This window comes from Pan paniscus, chromosome X (genome assembly GCF_029289425.2).
Source record: "Pan paniscus chromosome X, NHGRI_mPanPan1-v2.0_pri, whole genome shotgun sequence".
NCBI classification, from domain to species: domain Eukaryota; kingdom Metazoa; phylum Chordata; class Mammalia; order Primates; family Hominidae; genus Pan; species Pan paniscus.
In genome coordinates, this window is record NC_073272.2 from 11,560,798 (window position 1) to 11,585,514 (window position 24,717).

A 24,717-nucleotide genomic window follows, 5' to 3' on the forward strand; every position below is an offset into this window, starting at 1 on the left:
CGCCTCCTAATACCATCACCTTAGGGGTTAGAATTTCAATACAGGAATTTTTGGAGGGACAGAAACATTCAGACCATAACAGGAATGAAGCACAGACATGTGACAACACGGATAAACCGTGAAAATGTTACACTGAGTTCAAAACCCAAACACGAAAGGTCACGTACTGTATGATTCCATTGCTATGAAATGTCCAGAACATGCAGCTCCACAGAGAAAGTAGATAAGTGTTGCTGGGGGCTGTGGGGAGGGGGCAGTGAGGAGTGACTAATAACCACCACAGAGATGTAGAGGGGATGATTAAAATGGTGTAACATCGATGACGGTGATGGTTATGCAATTCTGTGAATACACGAAAAACCACTGGATTTTAGGCTTTAAACAGGTGACCTTTATAAAGCTGGGTTTTTTTGTTGTTGTTGTTTGTTTCTATTGTTTTTTGAGATAGGGTCTCACTCTGTCGCCCAGGCTGGAGTACAGTGACACGATCATGGCTCACTGTGCTTTGGCCTCCTGGGCTGAAGCCATCCTCCCACCTCAGCCTCCCGAGTAGCTGGGACCACCGTTGCACCCCACCATGCCTGGCTATCTTTTTTTTATTTTTTGTAGAGATGGGTCTCACTGTATTGCCCAGGCTTGTCTCAAAACTCCTGGGCTCAAGCAGTCCTCCTGCTTCAGCATCCCAAAGTTCTGGGATTACAGGTGTAAGCCACTGTGCCTGGCCTACAAAGCTGTATTTAAACAAAAACCAGAACAAAAAACAGGCAAGGAGGGGCTCCCTTCAAAGGGGACCTGAATCAAGTGGACCATGAACTTGGTGGGGGCAAATGCTTCCTGGATTTGGAGCCCTGCCATGCCACATCCAGCTTCTCTGTGTCAGTTCAGCTTTCTATGTGGATGTTTCCTCAACACATGCGCATCCCACCTACTGTAACAGCTGATAGGTATCAAGAGCTAGCAACGTTTCAGGACTGTTCTTAACCATATACACGGGTTATCACATTTACTCTTCACAGTGACCTTGTGTGGTGGGTACCATTTCACAGCTGAGAAAACAGAAGTCCAGAGAAGTTAAACAACTCACCAACAGTTACACAGCTCACGAGTGACTGGGCATCAGTTCAAACACACCAGTGCCCCAGATACTAGCCACTGAGTAACTCCCTGCCAAGCAGCCACCTCCAGCCCCGGCATTCTCAGGTTCCAGATTTAGCATGAAGTGTAAATATATACATCCTTTGAACCTTTAAATATAATAAAAAATTGTTTATGCAGTGGCTTATGCCTGTAATCCCAGCACTTTGGGAGGCCGAGGCAGGAGGATCACTTCAAGCCAGGAGTTTGAGACCAGCCTGGGCTGCATAGCAAGACCCCATCTCTACAAAAATAATAAAATTAGCCAGGTTTGGTGGCACGTGTCTGTAGTCCCAGCTACAGACTGAGGAGGCTGAGGTGGAAGAATCGCTTGAGCCTGGGAGGTTGAGGCTGCAGTGAACCATACTCTCACCACTGCACTCCAGCCTGGGTGTCAAAGCGAGACCCTGCCTCTAAAAAGTAAAAAATAAACAATAAAATTGTTTATGTACATGCCCATTCTGTTTTAGTATTTGTCCAGTTCCAAATATTTCATTTATTGAATTACTTGCTTTCAAGGTTTTTAAAATCCTCAAGATTTTGTTTTATTATTTTGGAGATGGACTCTCACTAAGTTTCACAGGCTGGTCTCAAACTCCTGGCCTCATGCAATCCTCCTACCTCCCAAGTAGCTGGGATTACAGGCACAAGCCACTGTGCCTGGCTAATATTTTAAATGTGCCTTTGGCCTCTTATAAAAATGAGCTGCTGTGGATGTTTCTAGGCGGAGGGGCCAGCTGACAGATTCTGAATGATGGTGTCTGCAACACTGCAAAATACTTTTAAACGCTCAGTGCCATCTCTTATCTTCCCTCTAAAATAGAACTAGGGCAGAAATCCCATTTCCTCGGTGAATACCTCAGTCCTGCCGATCTCCGGATCACCAGATAAGCATCCACTGCATAGCAAAACAGCCACCAGAAGCAGGCACTGTACAACAGCTGGATCCACATCTGCAATCGGGAAGAGCCTGCATCAAAATGTCTGGAAACAGGTACAAGAAGCCCAGCCCATCCTTGAGACGGCAGGGTAGACACTGGCTTCCTCTGACGTCAGGAAGCCGCACGTGACAGCTCTCGGGACACAAGTGGGCACAGTTCCTGGGACCAAGGAGGGTGTGGCCTGGGATAGGTGTAGGCATTCGGATTTCACTAAGGAACTATGCCTTCTGCTCCACTTGTATGCAGGGAGGATGAAGTTCCAAGATATGTCATTTAAACTGAGGTGCAGGCTCAAGGGGGCTTTGAACTAGATAGAAGCTCTTGTTCTGAGGAAGAATGAGTACGGGGAGGAGGGACTCAGGCAGTCCTTCCAAAGAGAAGATGGAGTAAGGGGACTCCAGTGTTAGAAACGACACAAGGTCAAGATGTCTCGCCACTGCGGGCTGAGACAGAGCCTCCATAGATGCAGTTAGGAAGCCACTGAGGACAGGGAAGCAAGGAAACTGGCAATTCTGCTCCAGCACAGGGCAATCAACATAGCGTCAGGGAATGTGCTTCAAATCACTCACCTGAGCACCACCGTGACGGATGGAGCATAACATACATGTGTATGTGTGTCTGTGTATATATGATATCTATTTACTTTTTCAATAATTTGTTTATATATAATTATGTGGTTTTATTTTTTTTCTTTGAAGATGGAGTTTCACTCTGTCACCCAGGCTGGAGTGCAGTGGCGCGATCTTGGCTCACTGCAACCTCCGCCTCCCAGGTTCAAGCAATTCTCCTGTCTTAGCCACCTGAGTAGCTAGGACCATGGGCACACACTACCACGCCGAGCTAATTTTTGTATTTTTAGTAGAGACGGGGTTTCACCCTGTTGACCAGGGTGGTCTGGAACTCCTGGCCTCAAGTGATCCACCTGCCTTGGCCTCCCAAAGTGCTGGGATTACAGGTGTGGGCTGCCGTGCCCGGCTTGTATGTTTTATTTAATATATTTATGTATATATTTAAACAAAATGCATCCAATGGATTGATAACTTTTTCTGTGCCAGCTGGTTTTGCTTGTGGCCCCATGTAAGCGGAGGATGCATTTGTGAAGAGGTGGGAGAAACAACACTTGAGTGTCTGGGCAGCATCCCCTGGAGGGTTTTGTTAAAACAGAGAGGGCTGGGTTCCTGATCAGCAGGATGGGGCAGGACGTGAGAACCTGCATTTCTAACAGACTCCCAGGGTTTGCTGCTGCTGCGATTTGAGGAGCATAAGTAGGGAGGAGAGGGCATGCAGAGGGGGTGGACTCACCGCACTCCCCACGCAGAAAGCAGCAGGCCAAATTTCCGTGTGGTTCATATCCGAGACGCTGTCAACAAAATTTGGGAATCCTAACCACACGGTGGACCGGATCACCATACCTAAGAGAGAATTGGATAATACTTTGTATCTGATCCTAATCAAATATAAAGCTGACTTCTTGCTTTGGAAAAATGATAGATACATAATAGATAGAGATAGGAAGAGAGGAAGGAAGAAGGAAGGAAGGAAAGGAAGGAGGGAGAGAGGGAGGGAAAAAGACAAGGAGGGAAAAGGAAGAAAGGAAGAAAAAAACATACATATTTGTGTGTGCAGAGAGAGAAAAAGAAGATTGAAACTCATAAAATAACTTTTTTTTATTTTTATTTTTTATTTATCTTTTTTTTTGAGACGGAGTCTGGCTCTGTCACCCAGGCTGGAGTACAGTGGTAAAAACCCTGCTCACTGCAAATTCCGCCTCCCAGGTTTAAGTAATTCTCCTGCCTCAGCCTCCCGAGTGGCTGGGATTACAGGCACCCACAACCACGCCCAGCTAATTTTTGTATTTTTAGTAGAGACGGGGTATCACCATGTTGGCCAGGCTGGTCTCAAACTCCTGACCTCAAGTGATCTGTCCGCCTTGGTCTCCCAAAGTGGGATGACAGGCGTGAGCCACCGCGCCTGGCCTGAAACTCAGAAAATAACTTATGGTAGCAAAACAAACGCAGGCACTTTAACGTAAACCATAGTTGGCCACAGTCTCATCCCTATTTTGTTTGTCTGTTGGTTTACTTGCAATATGTGACTAGCAATCTGTATTTCTCGGCTGCATTTTCAGTGGCCATATTAGTTATTCCTCACGTAAAAAAGAATTTTTCAAAAAGCACAATTTAGAAGTTTGAATATATAGTTCCTTCATTCTTTTTTAAACACATTTAAAATTTTCACAAATTAATTCTCAATCATTTGCCTTTAACATTTATTCTTTGTGAGTTTCTCTTGCTATTAGACCCAAATGTCTAATATCCTCAAAACAGTATGCACACTCATGGTACATATTATGGTTCTTTGTTAGGTAATGCAATATCCGTTGTTTAAAAGTACACTAGGGTCCGGGCGCAGTGCTCACGCCTGTAATCCCAGCACTTTGGGAGGCCAAGGCCGGCGGATCACTTGAGCCCAGGAGATGACACCAGCCTGGCAAAACCCCATCTCTACAAAAATACAATAATTAGCTGGAGGTGGTGGCACGCGCCTGTGGTCCCAGCTACTCAGGAGGCTGAGGTGGGAGAATCGCTTGAGCCCGGAAGGCGGAGGTTGCAGTGAGTCGAGATCGCACCACTGTACTCCAGCCTGGGCGACAGAGTGAGACCCTGTGTCAAAAAGAAAAGAAAAGAAAAGAGCCTGGCATGGTGGCTCACGCCTGTAATCCCAGCACTTTGGGAGGCTGAGGTGGGTGGATCACCTGAGGTCAGGAGTTTAAGACCAGCCTAGCCAACATGGTGAAACCACATCTCTACTAAAAATACAAAAATTAGCCAGGCATGGTGGTGGGCACCTATAATCCCAGCTGCTCAGGAGGCTGAGGCACAAGAATCGCTTGAACCTGGGAGGTGGAGGTTGCAGTGAGCCAAGACTGTACCACTGCACTCCAGCCTGGGCGACAGAGTGAGACTCCATCTGAGAAAAAAAAAAAAGTATGCTAGGTAATATAAAGGGGAGAACTGTAAACAACACCAAGCTACATACTGTGTAGTAGTGCTCACTGGTAAACATGCCATACACCACTAAACACACACTGTGCAATACACTACTAAAATCACACCATATAATATGCAACACACACCATGTGATACACCACTAAACAAATGCTACGTAATATACTACTAAACACATACCATGTAATATACCACTAAACACACACTATGTAATACACTACTAAACGACAACTGTGAACACTAAAAAGCTCAAGACATCTTCTCATTATCAAGCCACTGCCAACAAAAACAATGCCTTTCTTCTGTACGGTGCCTTAGAATTTTCAGCATTTATCACTCCTTTGAGCTTAATAAAAGCCCTATCCCATGGGCATTCAAATTTCTTATTTTTCAGTAAGGGGTCCCGATCACCCAGCCTTTTCCTGACTTCTGCTTATTTGCTCACAACCTCATCCACTTCCCTTCTAAAGGCTAAAGGATATGCAAGTATTATTCACTAACCCTCAAAAGATGTTTGGGTACACCTTACTTTTTTAGAGACAGGGTCTTGGCTCTGTCACCCAGGCTGGATCGTAGCTCACTCCAGCCTGGAATTCCTGGGCTCAAGTGGTCCTCCTGCCTCAGCCTGGTGAGTAGCTGGGACCACATGTGCATCCCACCATGACGGGCCTTTTTTGTTTGTTTTTATTTTGGGGGGGGGGTAGAGCCTGGGTCTCGTTATGTTGCCCAGGCTAGTCTTGAACTCCTGGGTTCAAGCAATCCGTCCACCACAGCCTCCTGAGTAGTTAGGATTACAGGCGTGAGCCACCGCACCTTTAGGAGGCCGAAGTAGGAGGATCGCTTGAGCCTAGAAGTTTGACCAGCCTGGGCAAGATGGTGAGACTCCAGCTCTGAAAAAATAATGCAAAAATTAGCCAGTGTGGTGATGCATGCCTGTAGTTCCAGCTGCTCAGGAGGCTGAGGTAGGAGGATCCCTTGAGCCTAGAAGTTCGAGGCTGCAGTGAGCTATGATCATGCCAGCACACTCCAACCTGGGCAACAGAGTGAGACCCTGTCTCAAAAATAAAGTGATAATGATATTGGGGTTGCAAATGTTTAGAATTATTATGTTTTAGGGCTCTCTCTGAGATCTGAATGGGCAGGATGATGGAGCCTGAGATTGGCTTCACATTAATCCAGTGAGGAGGGTGAAGAGGGGAGCAGATGAGCCGGGTACCCGTACCTCACGAATCCCACGTACAGGGATTCACTGTAAGTGTTTCTATTATAGACTGCATTTACGCATGGTGGAAATGTTCCAAAAAGCTAAACAGAATGGCCAAATCTAGCTGAGAGGTCTGTATAAAGTGTCACATAATAGTTTAAAGCAGATGTTGGCAAACTCATTCTTAATATTTTTGGCTTTGGGAGCCATACTTTCTCAGTCCAATATTCACCCTGCCCTTGTAGGGTAAAGGCAGCCATGAATAATTCACAAATGCACATGAACAACATAGCTGCGTTCCCATCAAACTTTATTTGTAGACATTAACATTTAAATTTCAATAATAGTCACATGCCAGGAAATATTTTTTAATTTTGATTTTTAAAAACATTTTAGGGCTGGGTGAGGTGGCTCACGCCTGTAATCCTAACACTTTACGATGCCAAGGGTGGTGATCTTTTAATTAAGCCCAGGAGTTGGAGACCAGCCTGGGCAACATAGTGAGACCCCATATATATTTACCCTAGCATGGTGGCGTGTGGCTGTAGTCCCAGCTACTCGGGTAGCTGAGGTGGGAGGATCGCTTGAACCCAGGAGGTCGAGGCTGCAGTGAGCTGTGATTGTGACACTGCACTCAACCTGGGCAAGAGGGTGAGACCCTGTCTCAAAAAAAAAAATCATTAATTTTTTAAAAAGTAGGATGTAAAACCATTCTTAGCTTGTGGGCCCTAGAAAACGGGCAGGATTTGGTCTGAGGGCTGCAGTTTGCGCACCTGTGGTGTAAAAACCATACCCAAAAAGCCTGGATAGGGAAGGGATTTCAGCTTACAAAATACTCGAGAGAATATATAGTGCACAATAGAAAAGAATTTACACACGCGCGCGCACACACACACACACACAGCGAGACAGAGAGAAGTTAATTGTTAGTCTCTCCCTGGTGCAGTTGGGCAAAAATGAGGAAATCTTTTCTGGTCTGGGTTTTGCTTAACTGCGCCATCTGAAGTTTCCATATAACAAACACAATAAACGGATTTTTTAAAACCCAACGTCCCTTGGATGGGAATTTTACCGACCATCTGTTTGCAAAACTACCTAGTCTGCCGGGCGCGGTGGCTTACGCCTGTAATCCCAGCACTTTGGGAGGCCGAGGCGGGTGGATTACCTGAGGTCAGGAGTTCGAGAGCAGCCTGGCCAACATGGTGAAACTCCATCTCTACTAAAAATACAAAAATTAGTCGGGCATGATGGCGCGCGCCTCCCCCAGCTACTCGGGCGGCTGAGGCAAGAGAATCCCTTGAACCCGGGAGGTGGAGGTTGCAGTGAGCCGAGATTGCGCCACTGCACTTCAGTCTGGGCGACAGAGCAAGACTCCGTCTCAAAAAAAAAAAAATTACCTAGTTGTCCCATCCGGTCCCTAGGGAACAGCCTCCGCTTTCTCTTTTCTCTGTGGTTCAAGTGTTAAGACGCCCAGCCCAACCCGCTAGCCGTGCGCCATCACCCGGGCACCGATCAAGTTCCAACCCGAGTGGATCAAGTTCCAACCTGCGGGCCATGCGCCCTCACCCGGGCATCGATCCGGTCTCAACCTGCGGGCCACGCACTCTCACCCGGGGATTGAGCAGGTCCCAACCCCAGGGCCTCACGCCCTCACCCCAGCACTGAGCAGGTCCCAACCCGCGGGCCTCAAGCCCTCAGCCGGGGACCGAGCAGGTCCCAACCAGCCGGCTACGCGCCCTCAGCCCTGCACCGGGCAGGTTCCAACCCGCGGGCCTCTCGTCCTCACTCCATCACGGAACAGGTCCAAATCCACAGGCCGTGCGCCCTTATCCGGGCACCAGTCGGGTCTCAACCTGCGGGCCACGCGCCCTCACCCAGGCACTGATCAGATTCCAACCCGCGGGCCGCGCGCGCCCTTACCCAGGCAGCCGAGAAGGTCGCAGGCAGCGGCAGCGCGCAGGATGTGGACCGAGGCCGGCGGGGACGTCGCGGAGGACCCGGGGCCCGCGGGCCGGCAGCCGGGCAGCAGCTGCAGAAGGCCCAGCGCCAAGCGGAGCCCACCGCTGCCCAGGCAGAGCGCGTGGAAGGCCCGCGGCTGGAAGCTCAGCACGAGCTGCGTGGCCGCGTCCCGCGTGGGGCAGCAGAAGGTCCCTAGGCGCGGGGAGGCCATGGGCTGTGTTCACAGACGCGGCTCGGGTGTGCCAGGACCCCGCCGGCCTGCCTGGGTCATGTGCTGGGCGGGCTGGGGGTGGCATCATGTGCCCTGGGCCTCTCCCCCACCCCAACCCCCAGCGCCTGCGGTAGAGCCAGGCTCGGTGGGGGCCGAGCGCACTGGGCTAACGCCACGAGGCCTCACGAGGTGATGCTTGGGCGGGCGGAGGAGGAGGACAGAGAGAGGGAGGGCTGAGAGGAAGAGGGAGGAGGAGGAGGGAAGTGGAAGGAGAAGCAGAAAGGTTGGGAGGGTTACCTTTCTCCCCATTCACCAAGCCTTCCTGGTGGTTTCTCTTTCACCTAGAGCGCCAAACCTGCCATCTTTACTGGCCTTCTAGAGAAACAGGCCTCGTGGACTAGATCTTTCCTATTTGGGACTCTGACATCCTGATTTTGATGCCTTTAAGGCGCCAGAACATGTTCATAAACTGTGACTGATCCCTATAACTGCTTTTTTCCTAAGTAGAGATGGTTGTCCAATTAGTGCTTTTTTTTATGGCCTCTCTCATTCATGGAAATAATCCCACAGAGGCAGGATTTTCCTTTACAATTAATGAATGAAACAAACAGATCAATGTTAAAGAAAGAGCAGTAGCTCACACCTGTAATCCCAGCACCTTGGGAGGCCGAGGCAGGCAGATCGCTTGAGCTCAAGAGTTGGAGACCAGCGTGGGCAACATGGCGAAACCCCACCTCTACTAAAAATACAAACATTAGCCCGGTGTGGTGGCCCAGGCCTGTGATCCAAGCTACTCGGCAGGCTGAGGTGGGAGGATCGCTTGAGCCCAGGAGATGGAGTTTGCAGTGAGCCAAGATAGTGCAACTGCACTCCAGCCTGAGCGATAGAGCCAGACCTTGTATCAAAAAACGAAACAAAACAAAAATTAGCTGGATGTGGTGGGGCGTGCTTGTAGCCCTAGCTTCTGGGGAGGCTGAGGTGGGAGGATCACTTGAGCCCGGGAAGTGGAGGTTGCAGTGAGCAGAGATTACACCACTGCACTCCAGCCTGAGCAATGGAGTGAGACCCTATCTCACACACACACACACACACAGAATTAAGTTTAAAATTTTAAAACATTAAAAAAATAAAGGGAAAAGTACTCAGCATAAGTACACACAGACACATTTTGCACCTTAACTTTCAGTTCTATTTATTTGGATTTTTCTTAACTGCGTTAATTTTTCTATGTTTTCTCATACATTGAAAATCTTGCTTTATTCTATACATGTAAGTTTCCAAGTAATATCAGTGTTAATGATTACAGTAAGCATACTAAGATTTTTTTTTAAGTTCTTCAAGGTTGAAAATAGAAGTGCTCCTTCTAGATTATGGCCTTTATTTTAAAAAAAGAAAGAAAAGAAAAGAAAAATCCAGCTCCATCATATTTATCATCTTCAACAAACCTCATTGGCTCTTTGTGACCACACAAGAGACACCCTTCCTCCTCTCTCCTGGTAAAATGGGCCCCTCTCTGGGTTTTTTTCAAGCAACCAAAGTGCAGGTGTCCCCATTGTGTTCATGGACTCTCCTCACTTGTTCTCCCCACCAGCTTTGCGGTTTTAAGGAAGGCATGATCTGTGCCGTCTTCCTCTAGGGATAGCAGGACTGGCCTTCCCTTGGGACCCCACAGAAGGCAGGCGGGAGGCTCCACTGCCAGACAGGAAGCGGAGCCTTATTTAACAACAATGAGGTGCAAACTCCACCACTTCAAAAGAGTCCAGATCTGGCACGTCTATAAACGCAGCCTGTTCACTCCACAGCTGCCTTCCTAGAAGTCAGAACAGACTGACATCTTCAGAAAGCTTAACAGCTCTGCTGGATTACACACTCCATTGTAAAAACAGTCGGAAGCACCATAGAACTACTCCCCAAGCATTAATGTTTAAAAGCTTGAATTCTAATATCTAATTTGGACAGTGGCTCTCTTTCCTTCTGCCTTGGTAAGCAGAGTTGCTTCTGGAGGTTAGTGTAATGGAAAGTGCTTTAAAAGATAAAAATGAAGAGTGTCTGTACATTTGCCTGAAGGTTGAGGGCCAGTGGGCCAGGCAAAGGGGTCCCTGCATTTGAATCACTGTTTCATGCCCCAGAAAACACACTCCGCCTCTCTGCTTCCTACGTGATAACCTGGGAGTACTCTCCAGGGGGCTCTGGCTGACTCTGGTGCCCACTACTCAAGCTCAGTAGTCAGAATCTCATCAGTGAGAAAATGGATATGAATGCAGATTCCTAGGCCCATGGCACAGATGACAATGGTAAAGATGAGCCTCAGAGTAAAGGTGCAGAAGCATGAGTGTAAGACTAAATTTAAAACCCTGTCATCAAAGTGAGAGGGAACTAGAAATTGGTATGAGAGGCTGGGCCCAGTGGCTCACACCTGTAATCTCAGCACTTAAGGAGGCTGAGGCAGGAGGATTACTTGAGCCTAAGAGTTTGAGACCATCCTGGGCAACATAGTGAGAGCCCATCTCTACCGTCTTCCTCTAGGAGCAGCATCTTTTGAAGTGGTGGAGTTTGCAGCTCATTGTTGTTAAATAAGGCTCTGCTTCCTGTCTGGCAGTGGAGCCTCCTGCCTGCCTTCTGTGGGGTCCCAAGGGAAGGCCAGTCCTGCTGTCCCTAGAGGAAGACGACACATCTCAAATTAGCAGAGCGTGCTGCTGCGCACCTGTAGTTGCAGCTACTGGGGAGGATGAGGTGGGAAGATCACTTGAGCCCAGGAGTTTGAGGTTGCAGTGAGCTGTGATTGCACCACCAAACTCCAGCTTGGGTGAACTGAGATGACAAACTTTTTTTTTTTTTTTTTTCTTTGAGACAGAGTCTTGCTCCATTGCCCAGGCTGGAGTGCAGTGGCGTGATCTCAGCTCACTGCAATCTCTGCCTCCTGGGTTCAAGTGATTCTCATGCCTCAGCCTCCTGAGCAGCTGGGACCACAGGCACATGCCATCACACTCAGCTAATTTTTTGTCTTTTTAGTAGAGATGGGTTTCATCATGTTGGCCAGGCTGGTCTTGAACTCCTGGCCTCAAGTGATCCACCCGCTTTGGCCTCTCAAAGTGCTGGGATTACAGGCATGAGCCATCATGCCTGGCCTGACAAAACTTTTCATGAAACAGTACAACTACAAATCTGAGAAAAGTGAAGCAAATACACACGCACACACTTGGGAGGCAGAAACATCTGGAAGTTTTGTAGATATGGGAGATACAGGGATGGCGGTGCTGAATATGAACTTTGAGGTATGTGTGCAGAAACAATCGGTCTTTGAGTACATGAAGGTACATCTGTTTTTGCATGAACCCTTCCTCCGTTTTTCCCTCCTTCCCAGTTTAGCACCTGAATTCGCTCTCCATTTTCACAGTTTGGGCTGCCTGGGGCATCTGTTCCCTGGAAATGCTCCATCATCTTGGCTTTCTCTCATTCCACAATCCACCATTTACCCACCATTCCCACTTGATCAGATGCACTTGATCAACTGCTGGAAGACGGTTCCTGGGTTTCTCTCCCAGGCAGTTTATTTTTCATGGTGAGTCCCCTGACATCGAGATGTCTCAACCAAAAGAATGGGGTTTATGGTGAGACTCAGATATCCCTTAGAATCCAGTAGAGGAGGTGGCTAGGGGCAGATGGATGGCAGAAACAGCCTAAGTAAGGAGACTGCCATTCACAATAATTTGAATTTAAATAATAAATAAGATTTGTTTATTTATTTATTGACATGGAGTCTCACTATATCGTCCAGGCTGGAGTGCAGTGGTGCGATCTCAGCTCACTGCAACCTCTGCCTCCCGGGTTCAAGTGATTCTCCTGCCTCAGGCTCCCAAGTAGCTGGGATTACAGGCGCCTGCCACCACACCTGGCTATTTTTTGTATTTAGAGTACAGACGGTGTTTTGCCAAGTTGTCCAGGCTGGTCTCGAACTCCTGACCTCAGGTGATCTGCCCGCCTCAGCCTCCCAAAGTGCGGGGATTGCAGGCGTGAGTCACTGCGCCCAGCCTAATAAATAAGATTTAAATAATAAAATAATTTATGGAGTGTAGGCAGGCACTATGCTTTGAATATTACATTCATTATCTCATTTAATATTCAGAATGAGCCTTCCAAGTGGGTTTTACTGATACTTAAATTGATATAGACAAAACATGGCCAGGTGCAGTGGCTTATGTCTGTAATCCCAGTACTTTGGGAGGCCAAGGTGGGAGCATTGTTTGAGCCCAGGAGTTCAAGATCAGCCTGGGGCAACATAGGGAGACCCTGTCCCCCACCTCCCCCAGTCAAAAAAAAAAAAAAAAAAAAAAGCCGGGCTCAGTGGCTCACACCTGTAATCCTAGCACTTTGGGAGGCTGAGGCGGGCAGATCACTTGAGGTCAGGAGTTCACTACACTCCAGCCTGGGCGACAGAGCAAGAACAGGAGAAAGAAAGAAAGAAAAAGAGAGAAAGAGAGAAAGAGAGAGAGAGAGAGAGAGAGAGAGAGGAAGACCAGCCAATACATAAGTCCATGGGTATGGCTGTGTGCCAATAAAACTTTATTTACAAAACAGGCAAAGGGCCATAGGCTGCAGTTCCTGTAAGTCTACCACCTGAGGCTCTGGCTTATCTAGCAGCTGCTCGAAAGGCTGGGCAAGAACCCAGAAATGGAGGAGGATTAACACTTAGTGGGGCAGACAAACTTATTCCAATGAGAGAGGAAGCAGGAAGTCACTGGCAGATGTATTGCTCACCCTTCCTTCCTAGGGAGGTTTCTGAGGAGTGGTTTCTTATGTTCCTGTGTAACCAGCTGGGTTTCTTGGGAATCTTGTGGCCAGTTCATGAATGGCACTGCTCTTAATTTGCTTTCTTCCTTCCTTGCCTCACCCTGCTTTTGTGCTCACTCCTAGAGTCCTTATAGGCACACAATGTGCCTTAAACTCTGTGCTCAGATAGCTGCTCTTCCTGAGAAAGGATTTCAGCTGCTCCAGCCACAGCCCTCTTTTGGGTCCACCAGATGACCAACAGCATCTTTGCCTTTCATTTAAGTGCAATTCAACAGGAGTTTATGAGTAACATACGCAAGTTGATTGAGCAATGGTATAGATTCTGTGTCCAATAAATAAGGTAGTGTCACCAGACCTTAATGAAGAACACAGGCCAGGTGCGGTGGCTCATGCCTGTGATCCCAGCACTTTGGGAGGCCAAGGTGGGCAGATTGCCTGAGGTCAGGAGTTCAGGACCAGCTTGGCCAACATGAAGAAACCCCTTCTCTACTGAAAATACAAAAACTAGCCGGGCGTGGTGGTGCAGTCCTCCCGCCTCAGCCTCCTGAGTAGCTGGGACCACAGGCATACACCATCATGTCTGGCTAATTAAAAAAAAATGTTGTAGAAATGAGGTCTTGCTATGTTGCCCAGGCTGGTCTCGAATTCCTGGTCTCAAGCCATCCTTTCACCTTGGCCTCCCAGAGTGCCGAGATTACAGGCCTGAGTCACCTCACCCAGACCAAATTGTACATTTTTTTAAATAGGGAGACATGTGAAGTGGCATCAGGCCTGAGAATGGTACTAGTTCAACTTTACTGTGCATTCGCGTGCAGATCTTGTGGAAAGGCAGATCCTGATTCAGGGTTGCTGGGGGTGGGGCCCAAGACTCTGCATTTCTTACATTCTCCAAGGAGACATGGCTGCTGCTGACCTATGGCTCCTACTTTGAGTGCCAAGACCCTAGAGCTTGTATCTTATCCTGAAAAGCAAAGAAAACTCCCAGGCCATATTTGAATTTATGGAGGACTTGGTTCAAAATAGATGCAGTAAAATTGATTAGCATCCAACTAAGCCATGGAGCATTCTTTTTTTTTTTTTTGTTTTGTTTTTTTGGATGGAGTCTTGCTCTGTTGCCCAGGCTGTGGCAATAGAGTGGTGTGATCTTGGCTCACTGCAACCTCCGCCTCCCAGGTTCAAGCGATTCTCCTGCCTCAGCTCTTGAGTAACTGGGATTACAGATGCGTGCCACCACCCCTGGCTAACTTTGGTATTTTTAGTAGAGATAGGGTTTCACCATGTTAGCCAGGCTGGTCTTGAACTCCTGATCTCAGGTGATCCACCCACCTTGGCCTCCCAAAGTGCTGGGATTACAGGCATGAGCCACCGCGCCCGGCTGGAGCATTCTCAACACAGTGGATGAGTCAAGGAGGGAATCATTAGTCGGAGAATGGTGAGCAATGTCCTTCCTCTTGGATTCTGATGTGTTTGGGACTAACCTGGGACAGAAGTCAGGACGCAGGGAGGAAAAGAAAGGGAAGAGGAAGACAACAGATAAGGACTGAGAGAGGCAAATACGCGATTTGTGTTGAAAAATAGGATGTCCTGACAATTTTCTCCTATTGAAACTTAAGGGAGCATTTCCATCCTGGTCTGTTAAAATAGGAAGCCAGTATTGTGATAAACTCCCAGGAGAAGCTCTTGCCCAAGTGATAGCACACTGCCCTCCCATGGACCTATCCATGGCTAACCTCCTAACTCATCACACTCCATTTTAAATGCTTTCTCCGTAAAAGTCAACTAGTCAGTTGTTAACTGTGAGAACAAGGTGAAAATGGAAGGTAAAACAGGGTTTGCTTCACAGTGATTCAATTTTCAATTCACAATTAAATTTGGCAGAACACGTCTATTTCAAAAAGAACAATTGACCTGAACACGTCTATTTCAAAAAGAACAATTGACCTGGGCGCAGTGGCTTATGCCTTTGGGAGGCTGAGGTGGGAGGATTGCTTGAGCTCAGGAGTCCAAGACCAGCCTTGGACAACATAGTGAGACCTCATCTCTACTAAAATTCAAAAAAATTAGCCAGGTGTGGTGGCATGCACCTGTGGTCCCAGCTGCTGTTGGGGGCTGAGGCGGGAGGATTGCTTGAGCCTCCAGGGTTGAGGCTGCAGTGAGCCGTCATAGTGTCACTGCACTCCAGCCTGGGTAACAGAGCAAGATCCTGTCTCAAAAAAAAAAAAAAAAGATATTGATAACAGTCTGATGGAGTAAATATGCCAAAAGTAACAATTTTCATATAGCTCAGAGTTGAAACTGGCATTTGTGATGGAATAAACAGCAAGTAGAAAGAAAAGGAAACAAGACAGATATGAAAAGCTGATTGTGGTATGAGTGGTTGATGCTATTATTTTAAATGTTTAATGACTACCACAACAGAGCCACAAATAAATGGACGAGTACAGACTATTAAAGATAGTTCAATGTTTATTTAAATTAACATCAAGTACGGTGTTTTACATGTAAATTCACATCGCGTGCTTTTTCTGATGTGCAAGAAAGCATGCATAATTCTACACGCCTTCATGGTGAGAATCGTTCTCACATTTGCCTGCCTAAAGACATCTGTCTGCCTAAAGACATTTGTCTACATTTCTTTATAAGAATGTCAGAGTTTCAGTTCAGTTCACCTTATCCTATTTGGTGATATTTGGACTTTTCAGCTCAAAAGGAGAAAAAGTTTTTAATGAAAATTTCCAACATCCACAAAAGGAATGTAATGATTTTGAGACCTGATGCTTAGCTATGTACTTGAGTTCAGTTGACAAACGCTCGAGGCCCATTAAAAGCAAACACTTTTACATAAATCTGCTCTCTTTGGAGTGGCTTTGAAAGTACACACACACACACACACACACACACACACATAAACACACACGCACACACATATACTTTTTGTCATATCTACAAACAAAATTGACTCTTCATTGAATTTTAGAAAAATTGCCCTGGAGCGGTGCTTCACACCTATAATCTCAGCACTTTGGGAGGCCGAGGCGGGTGGGTCACTTGAGCTCCGGAGTTCAAGACCAGCCTGGGCAACATGGCAAAACCCTGTCTCTACCAAAAATACAGAAGCATGGTGGTGCACGCCTGTGGTCCCAACTACTTGGGAGGCTAAGGTGGGAGGATCTCTGTAGCCAGGGAAGTTGAAGCTGCAGTGAGCCGAGGTCGCACCACTTCACTCCAGCCTGGGGCGACAGAGTGAGACCCAGTCTCATAATAATAATAAAGAATTTTAGAAAAATTACACTTCATTGACAGCCAAATTGAACTTAGAAAAAAAGTTTTATTTGTGCTTTTAAGATCATGAATGATGAAAATGATTTGTTCAATCAAAAGTCAGCAAACCCAGCCAGATGCAATGGTTCACACCTCTAATCTCAGTGACTTGGGAGGCTGAGGTGGGATGATCACTTGAGGCCAGGAGTTCAAGACCAGCCTGGGCAACATGGCGAGACCCCTTCCCACACCTCCCATCCTCATCTCTTAAAGAAAAAAAAAGTCAGTAAAACCATTCCAATTTGAAATGATGTCCCAAATGTATAGATGTTCTTGAATATCCTATCTCCTACCAAAGTCAAAAGACAGAAATCCCATTAGGATGCCAGCTTCTGTGTTTCCTGGCAGGATTCAGTCCCTTGTGGGCTGTCTCCAAGGCCGTGTAGTTCCTTGTCACATGGGCCTCCCCACAGGGCAGCTCACAACAAGGCTGGTTGGTTCCTCATAGTCAGCAAGAAAGAGTCCACCACAGCCACTCTCAGGGCCGCCTGGTGGGGCGAGGGGGCTGCAGTGTTCCTGTCCCGCTTCTGCCAGTCAGCCAGTCCAGGCTGCCCCTGGGGGTGGGCACTTCAACACCCAGGGTTGGCGGGCCCTTCAGCCTCCCTGAGTGAGTTCCTGCCACCTGAGCACGTCTTCCTACAAAGAGGGGCAAGGACCAGCAACTGAGACTGAAGGAAATCTTTAATGGATGGAAGGAGGACTCCATCCTGGGGTGACTCTAGGTAGCATCTGCTGCCCTCTCCATCCAGAATTCAATGTGCTTGGTTTGACCTTGTGGAATGGCCAAAAATGCTTAGGGTTGATTACAAAACTTTGAGAAAGTAAAACTTGTTGCAGTGGCTTAGTGTTTGGACTTGAACCCCTTCTTCTCCTTCCGGGGGAATTTGGCAGCTCTGCAAATATTCCACATAAGGATTTTTTTTAATTGTTTGTTTTTTAGTTTGTTTTTTTTTTGAGACAAGGTCTCGCTCTGTTGCCCAAGCTGGAGTGCAGTGGTGTGATCAGGGCTCACTGCAGCCTTGACCTCCCGGGCTCAAGCGATCCTCCCACCTTAGCCTCCTGAGTAGCAGAGACGACAGGCATGTGCCACCATGCCCAGCTAACTTTAAAAAAATGTAAAGACAGGGTCTTACTATGTTGCCCAGGCTAGTCTGGAACTCCTGGCCTCAAGCAATCCTCCCACTTTGGCCTCCCAAAGTGCTGGGATTATAGGTGTGAAAGGAATGGGTTTTGAACACAGACTTAGAACCCAGACAGCCTGATCTGTGGTGGTTGTTCGGTATTGACCTGGCTGAATGAAACATGAGAGTCTTGGACTGTGTCCATCCTCTGGAAAACATGAGAAATTCATGAATGGAGAAATGGTGCCTAAGGGTAGAACTTCAGCTGTGCAACAGGCAGATAATGATTCTGTGAGCCAGGTGGTCTCAGCATGGGAAGAGAGGTGAACAACAGGAGCCACGGAGAGAGGTGGGTTGTGTACTGAGAAGAGGAAAGTTCAGTGATATTATATGATTGCCTTCCATGGGCTGGGAACATCAGATATGCATCGTCTTTCGTAACTCTCACCTCCACCCCTGTGGCTCCTCTGTTTTATCCCTTCTTAATGCATGAGGCACCAGCAGAGGGGAAGGAACTCGTCTAAGATCACACATCTGGTGGAGCTGAGAATCAAACCCAGGCAGATGATGCCATGAGTACTGCCACAAGAGGGGGACTGGGGATGCCCCTTGCAGTCACCAAGAGTGTCTGCAAACTAGTCAGACAAGAAAATGCATCTTCTCACCCCACCCTCTTGAAGCTGCACTTTTCTTGAAGTCCACTTTTCAGAAGGCTGAGGCAGTTGCAGGTGGCCGAATTTGATGCTAAGTGCAACTGTGGTTTCAAGGAAGTGTGTGTGCGGCAGGGTGGGCTGGGGTGATGAGGACAGACATGCCTATACACATATTACATATTTAGCACATTATACTAACACATTAAAATGAGATGACTCTGGGATGACTATCTGCCTTGGAGTCCGCCTTCATACAAGACTGTGAAATCTCATGTATCTAACAAAAAGGACTCAATTCCTCCTTAACCATAGACTTTGGCTAATTTTGCAATGACTGCTTCCCAGGCACTCAAGTAGCCTTGGGTAGAGAATAGGAAACCCACATTAACCTCAGGGGCATGGCTGCGGTTAAAGCTGACCTGCAGGCAGACAGCACGGCTTCCCTCAACACTGCACTGCGCCCTGCGGAGACATTGTCTGTGATGCTCACTAGAACGCACGTCAGGATCAGGAGCATGCAAAGGCACTAACATACCCAGTGTGGTCAGTTACTCCTCAGAGCAGAGCCTGATGGTTTAAGTGCAGTGGCCCTTTACCCCTAAGTCCTCAGGGTGATTGCTTTGTCCTGGTTTGAACATCTAGTGACCTAGAGTAAACGTAACGTGTGTATAACCTGAGGTTCTTAAATTTGTGACATTTCTTCTTTTCAAAGACAGAGTCTCGCTCTGTTGCCCAGGCTGGAGTGCAGTGGCACCACCACAGCTCACTGCAGCTCCTGGGTTCAAGGCATCCTCCTGCCCCAGCCTCCCCAGTAGCTGCAACTACAGGCACATGAAACCATGCCTAGCTTTTTTTTTTTTTTTTGGTAGAGATGGGGACTGGCCATGTTGCCAAGGCTGGTCTTGAACTCCTGGCCTCGAGTGATCCTCCTGCCTTGGCCTACCAAAATGCTGGGATTACAGGTGTGAGTCACTGTGCCTGGCCCAAACTTGTGACATTACTTAATTTTATTTTATTTTTGAGACAGGGTCTCACTCTATTACCCAGGCTGGAGTGCAGTGGAGTAGTTATGGCTCACTGCAGCCTCCAACTCTCAGGCTCAAGCGATCCTCCCACTTCAGCCTCCCCAGTGGCTGGGACTACAGCTACACCACCATGCCTGGCTAATTTTTTTCTATTTTTTGTAGAGATGGGGTTTCACCATGTTGCCCAGACTGGACATTTCTTTATTACAGGAGTCAGAAAACTTTAAAAAATGAGCCAGATGGTAAATTCTTCAAACTTTGCAGCCCACCTGGTCTTTGTTGCAATTACCCAACTCTGCCATAAGAACCATGAAGTGTCCACAGACAGGAGGTAAAGGAATGGGCATGGTGTTGTGTCAATAAAACTTTATTTGGAGGAACAGATGGACATAATTTACCAACCACCACTGTATTGTAGCAAACTAAGTAAAACATAACAATAAAATAAGAAATATGCATGGGCTTTTGAAATGTGTATTTGTTGGATTTTTAAGAGTATTTGATTCTGCTTTACAAAATAAAAGAAACTCAGCCAGGCGTGGTGGCACACACCTGTAGTCCCAGCTACTCAGGAGAGTGAGGTGGTAGGATGGCTTCAGCCTGGGAGATTGAGCCTACAGTGAGCTATGATTGCACCACTGCACTCCAGCCTGGGCGACATGGTGTGATCCTGCTGTTAGCCTGCTGGGCAGCCATGGTGTGAACTGAATCTCTCAGGGAGAGAATGTGACACATTTCAAAATCCCATACGTATCGTATTTTATTGTTATTTTGTTTTACTTAGTTTTCTACAACAGAGCAGGGATTGGTAAATTATGTCCATCTGTTTCTCTAAATAAAGTTTTATTGACACAATGCCATGTCTATTCCTTTTAGAGACCCTGTCTCAAAAAAACAAAAAAAAGAAAAAGAAAAAGAAAGAAGTCACTTCAAATTAATTATCATCATCTCTGCCTCATCATTGTACCTGAAGCATCTGGGATGTGTACCACCTAAAATTATGTACATGGCCTTTTTGTAATCCATTCCAGTCTGAGTAACATAGTGAGACTCCATCTCTTTAAAAAAAAAAAAAAAAAAAAAAAAAGGGGGCCAGGCGCAGTGACTCACGCCTGTAATCCCAGCACTTTGGGAGGCCGAGGCGGGAGGATCATGAGGTCAGGAGATCGAGACCATCCTGGCTAACATGGTGAAACCCCGTCTCTACTAAAAATACAAAAAAATTAGCTGGGTGTGGTGGTGGGCACCTGTAGTCCCAGCTACTCAGGAGGCTGAGGCAGGAGAATGGCATGAACCTGGGAGGTGGAGCTCACAGTGAGCTGAGATCGTGCCACTGCACTCCAGCCTGGGCGACAGAGTGAGACTCCATCTCAAAAAAAAAAAAAAAAAAAAAAGGAAAAACAGGAGACAGCATGTAATGAAGCAAGCGGCTTACAAGAAATGTTGGACGCATACATTAAGCAGAGAGTATGTGAGCCATAGATAGATAGGGAGGGATGGAAGAACCAACAAGGCCCCAAATATTCCTGAGGTCTTACAGTGGTTAGCACTGGGATGCCCATTCTGGCCACTCGTGTCCTCTCCCTGAGAGACCCAACTCACACCATGGCTGCCCAGCAGGCTAACGGCAAGCCACAGCTATGGCCAAGAACACTCGCTCCCACGTCTTTCTGAGAGAGCTGCAGTGCTGACACCAAGCACCTTCCATTTGCTGATCCCCTCGCTCATGCTCAGTTGGGGTCCTCCTAACTGCATGGCCAGAAGGGTGGGATGAGGTGGCAGGAAGGAGAAAAAAGAGAGAGATAGGTGTACATTGGCACTGAGTAACTCCAGATTAAGGTAGTGTGGCCCTTTCCCCAGCTGATATCTGACCTTAAATGTATCCACCTTGAGCCTGGGAGACTGAGACTGCAGTGAGCTGTGATTGTGCCACTTTCCTGACCGGGCAACAGAGTGAGACCCTGTCTCAACAACAACAACAAAAAAAAAAAAAAAAAAAAAAAGAAAAGAAAAAGAAAAAAGAGAAATTTCTCTTGTTCTAAGCCATAATGGTAATTTGTACACACAGCCCTAGGAAACTCATACAGTATCCCAAAGGCATGTCAAACTCCACCTGCTGAAGCACAAATCATTGCCTCCCCTCCCTGGCTCTTCCACTTCTTCCACTTCCAATCTTCCATTTATCTGTCTCTCAACTCAGTTACTTAGCCCAGAAACCCAGGAGTTAGTTTTCACACCTCCCCCCACAACATCACCCCCCCACCCCACACTTCATTTCGAGGTCTTTGAGCCCTCGAAGCCCACGCCCCCAGCCTCCACTGTCCACTGTCTTCCTGGGAGCATCTGCCCTTTATCACACCCTTGTTTTCTGCTCATGCTAGCCAAGCCTCCAGGTGCTCCCCGCCTCCACCGGAAACCCGCAATCACCAGGAATTCCCATCCTCAGCCTCCTCTCTCAGTGGCCCCTTCTGAAGGAGGCACAGAGGGACACCTGGCCCTCCCTGGCACTGTGCCTCCTCCAGCCATGGAGCATGGGCTGCTTTCCTCCCCACACCCCTCCTGACTACCCTGCTCAGGCAGGGGGTGGTGAAGGCAGCTTCCTGGCCCCACTCACCTTTTTCCACCTGCTTTCTCCCCACTTAAATCCCCTGCCTTGAGGCTGCTGGTGTCCTGGGCTCATACCACCCTGTTCTCTGTGCAGGTGAAGTCATTTGCTGACTCCAGAGTCACTCCCTTTCATTCCCTGGCTCACTATCACCCTTTTCTTTTTCTTTTCTTTTCTTTTTCTTTTTGAGATGGAGTCTCCCTCTGTCGCCCAGGCTGGAGTGCAGTGGTGCGATCTCGGCTCACTGCAGCCTCCACCTCCCGGGTTCCAGCGATTCTCCTGCCTAAGCCTCCAGAGTAGCTGGGATTACAGGCGCCCACGACGACACCAAACTAATTTTTGTATTTTTAGTAGAGACGGGGTTTCACCATGTTGGCCAGGCTAGTCTCGAACTCCTGACCTCAGGTGATCCGCCTGCCTCAGCCTCCCAAAGTGCTGGGATTACAGGCATGAACCACCGCGCCTGGCCTACTGTCACCCTTTTCCACCATTCTCCAGTGATAAATCATGACAGTTCCAATGTTCCTATCGATGAGCCTCACAGTTCTGCAGCTTCTTGGTTCCTCCACTGGAGATCTTGTTCTCCTTGCACTCAGCCACCATGCTGAGGTCACACCGTGGTCTTTGTTACCTACCGGTGGTAGCTGAGTGCCTCCACCCTCTCCAAGCCCTCTCCAAGACCTCTCCAAGACCTCTCCAGGACACTCAGCTCCATGTGGGAATGGGTCGTGCTGGGTGACGGCAGACTTGTTGAAAGAATGAGCTCTGTGGTCACCAAGAGAAGGCACTATTGGAGGGTCGCTTTGTGCATGGAGACAGCCTTTTTGAAACGGATTTTGACATTATTCTCCTGAGAAGTTGTGTAAGAACTGGACTCACTAAGAGATTCCTGCCTTCCTGTCTTTAAGCAGATCAACTTTCCATGAAGGAGCTTCCTATCAGCCTGCAGCCTGCGTTGGGGGGTGGGGGCGCCACCAGAAGAACCCTCACCCCCACTTCCTCTCAGCCACCAGGATGCAGCTTTGTCTTTAAGACTTGGATGAGCTTTGAAATATTTCAGGATAAAAAGTGGGTGAAGGATGAAACAAGAGTTCTACTTTTGTGTCCATTCGAAATTTCCACAATGAAAGATGAAAACTAAAATATTTTACTTATGGCTTTATTTATTTATTTACTTTGGAGACAGGGTCTCCCTCTGTCGCCCAGGCTGGAGTGCAGTGGTGCAATCTTGACTCGCTGCAGGCTTGACCTCTGGGGCTCCAGCGATCCTCCCACTTTAGCCTCCCAAAGTGCTGAGATTACAGATGCAGGCCACCACACCCGGCCCTTATGGCTTTATTATCGTTTTTAACATTCTAATTTCTCTCCTGTTGAAACTTTTGTAGTTAAAAGTGGTTTAGCAGTTAATCGTACTGATTTTTCATGAGATTTCCTTTTCCTCACTGCTACAGATAATGTTTCATATTTCCTGCACCATTACATTCCCCGCCCCCTCAACCCAACAAGTATTGGGCAAGTAAAAAGTGCTCAAGAAATGTATGCTTATTGGCAATTTTATTAAAATACAAAAAATAGGCTAGGTGCAATGGCTCATGCCTGGAATCCCACCACTTGGGGAGGCCGAAGCAGGAGGATCACTTGAGGCCAGGAGTTCAAGACCAGCCTGGGCAACATAGCAAGACCTCATCTCTACAAATAATAAAAAAATTGGGCCGGGCGCAGTGGCTCATGCCTGTAATCCCAGCACTTTGGGAGGCCGAGGCAGGCGGATCACGAGGTCAAGTGATCGAGACCATCCTGGCTAATGTGGTGAAACCCCGTCTCTACTAAAAATACAAAAAATTAGCTGGGCGTGGTGGTGGGCACCTGTAGTCCCAGCTACTTGGGAGGCTGAGGCAGGAGAATGGCGTGAACCTGGGAGGCGGAGCTTGCAGTGAGCCCAGATCACGCCACTGCACTCCAGCTTGGGCGACAGAGCGAGACTCTGTCTCAAAAAAAAAAAAAAAAAAAAATTAGTTGGGCATGGTGGTACAGGTCAGTGGTCTCAGCTATTCAAGAGGCTGAAGTGGGGGAATCGCTTGAGTCCAGGCAGTTGAGGCTGCAGTGAGCTGTGATTACACCACTGCACTCCAGCATGGGCAACAAAGTGAGACCCTGTCTCCAAAATACAAAACAAAACAAAACAAAGCAAAACATAGTCAATGGCTTTCTAAAGCAATTTTTTAATGTTTCTTTGTGACAGGGTCTTGCTCTGTTGCCCAGGATGAAGTACAGTGGCATAATCCCGATTCACTGCAGCCTCCGCCTCCCAGGCTCAAGCGATCCTCCCACCTCAGCCTCCTGAGTAGCTGGTACTACAGGCATACACCACCATGTCGGACTAATTTAAAAATTTTTCTTTAGAGAAGGGGTCTCCTTATGTTGCCAGGCTGGTCCTGAACTCCTGGGCTCAAGCAATCCTCCCACCTGGGCCTCCCAAAGTGCTGGGGTTACAGGGGTAAGCCACCGCACCTGGTCATCCCAATGTTTATAATAATAGCTCATAGAAATCAAGAAGATGGCAAACCTTGGTGACAAAGGGTAAACGTTCCGTGTCAGAGTTTTCCTTTTTTTGGGGGGTGGGGGAGATAATATCTCACCCAGGCTGGAATGCAGTGACATGATCTTCATTCCCTGCAGCAATCCTTCCACTTCAGCGCCCCAAGTAGCTGGGATCACAGGTACATGCTTCCACGCCCAGCTAA

At 47.7% G+C, this 24,717-nt stretch overlaps 1 protein-coding gene across 2 annotated transcripts in view; it reads right to left on the reverse strand.

Moving 5' to 3' along the window:
* The window catches only part of GPR143 (G protein-coupled receptor 143), a 40,538-nt gene extending 31,880 nt beyond the window's left edge, over window positions 1-8,658 (reverse strand). For both annotated transcript variants that reach the window (XM_008964324.5, XM_003811949.6), the window contains exons 1-3: window positions 8,208-8,658; window positions 3,378-3,487; window positions 1,993-2,087 (exon numbers count right to left, since the gene is read on the reverse strand). In XM_008964324.5, coding sequence (XP_008962572.1) covers window positions 1,993-2,087; window positions 3,378-3,487; window positions 8,208-8,457 — 455 coding nt within the window. In that variant the 5' untranslated portion in view covers window positions 8,458-8,658. The remainder of the gene's footprint in view (window positions 1-1,992; window positions 2,088-3,377; window positions 3,488-8,207) is intronic.
* Between the last annotated feature and the right edge of the window lie 16,059 nt (window positions 8,659-24,717).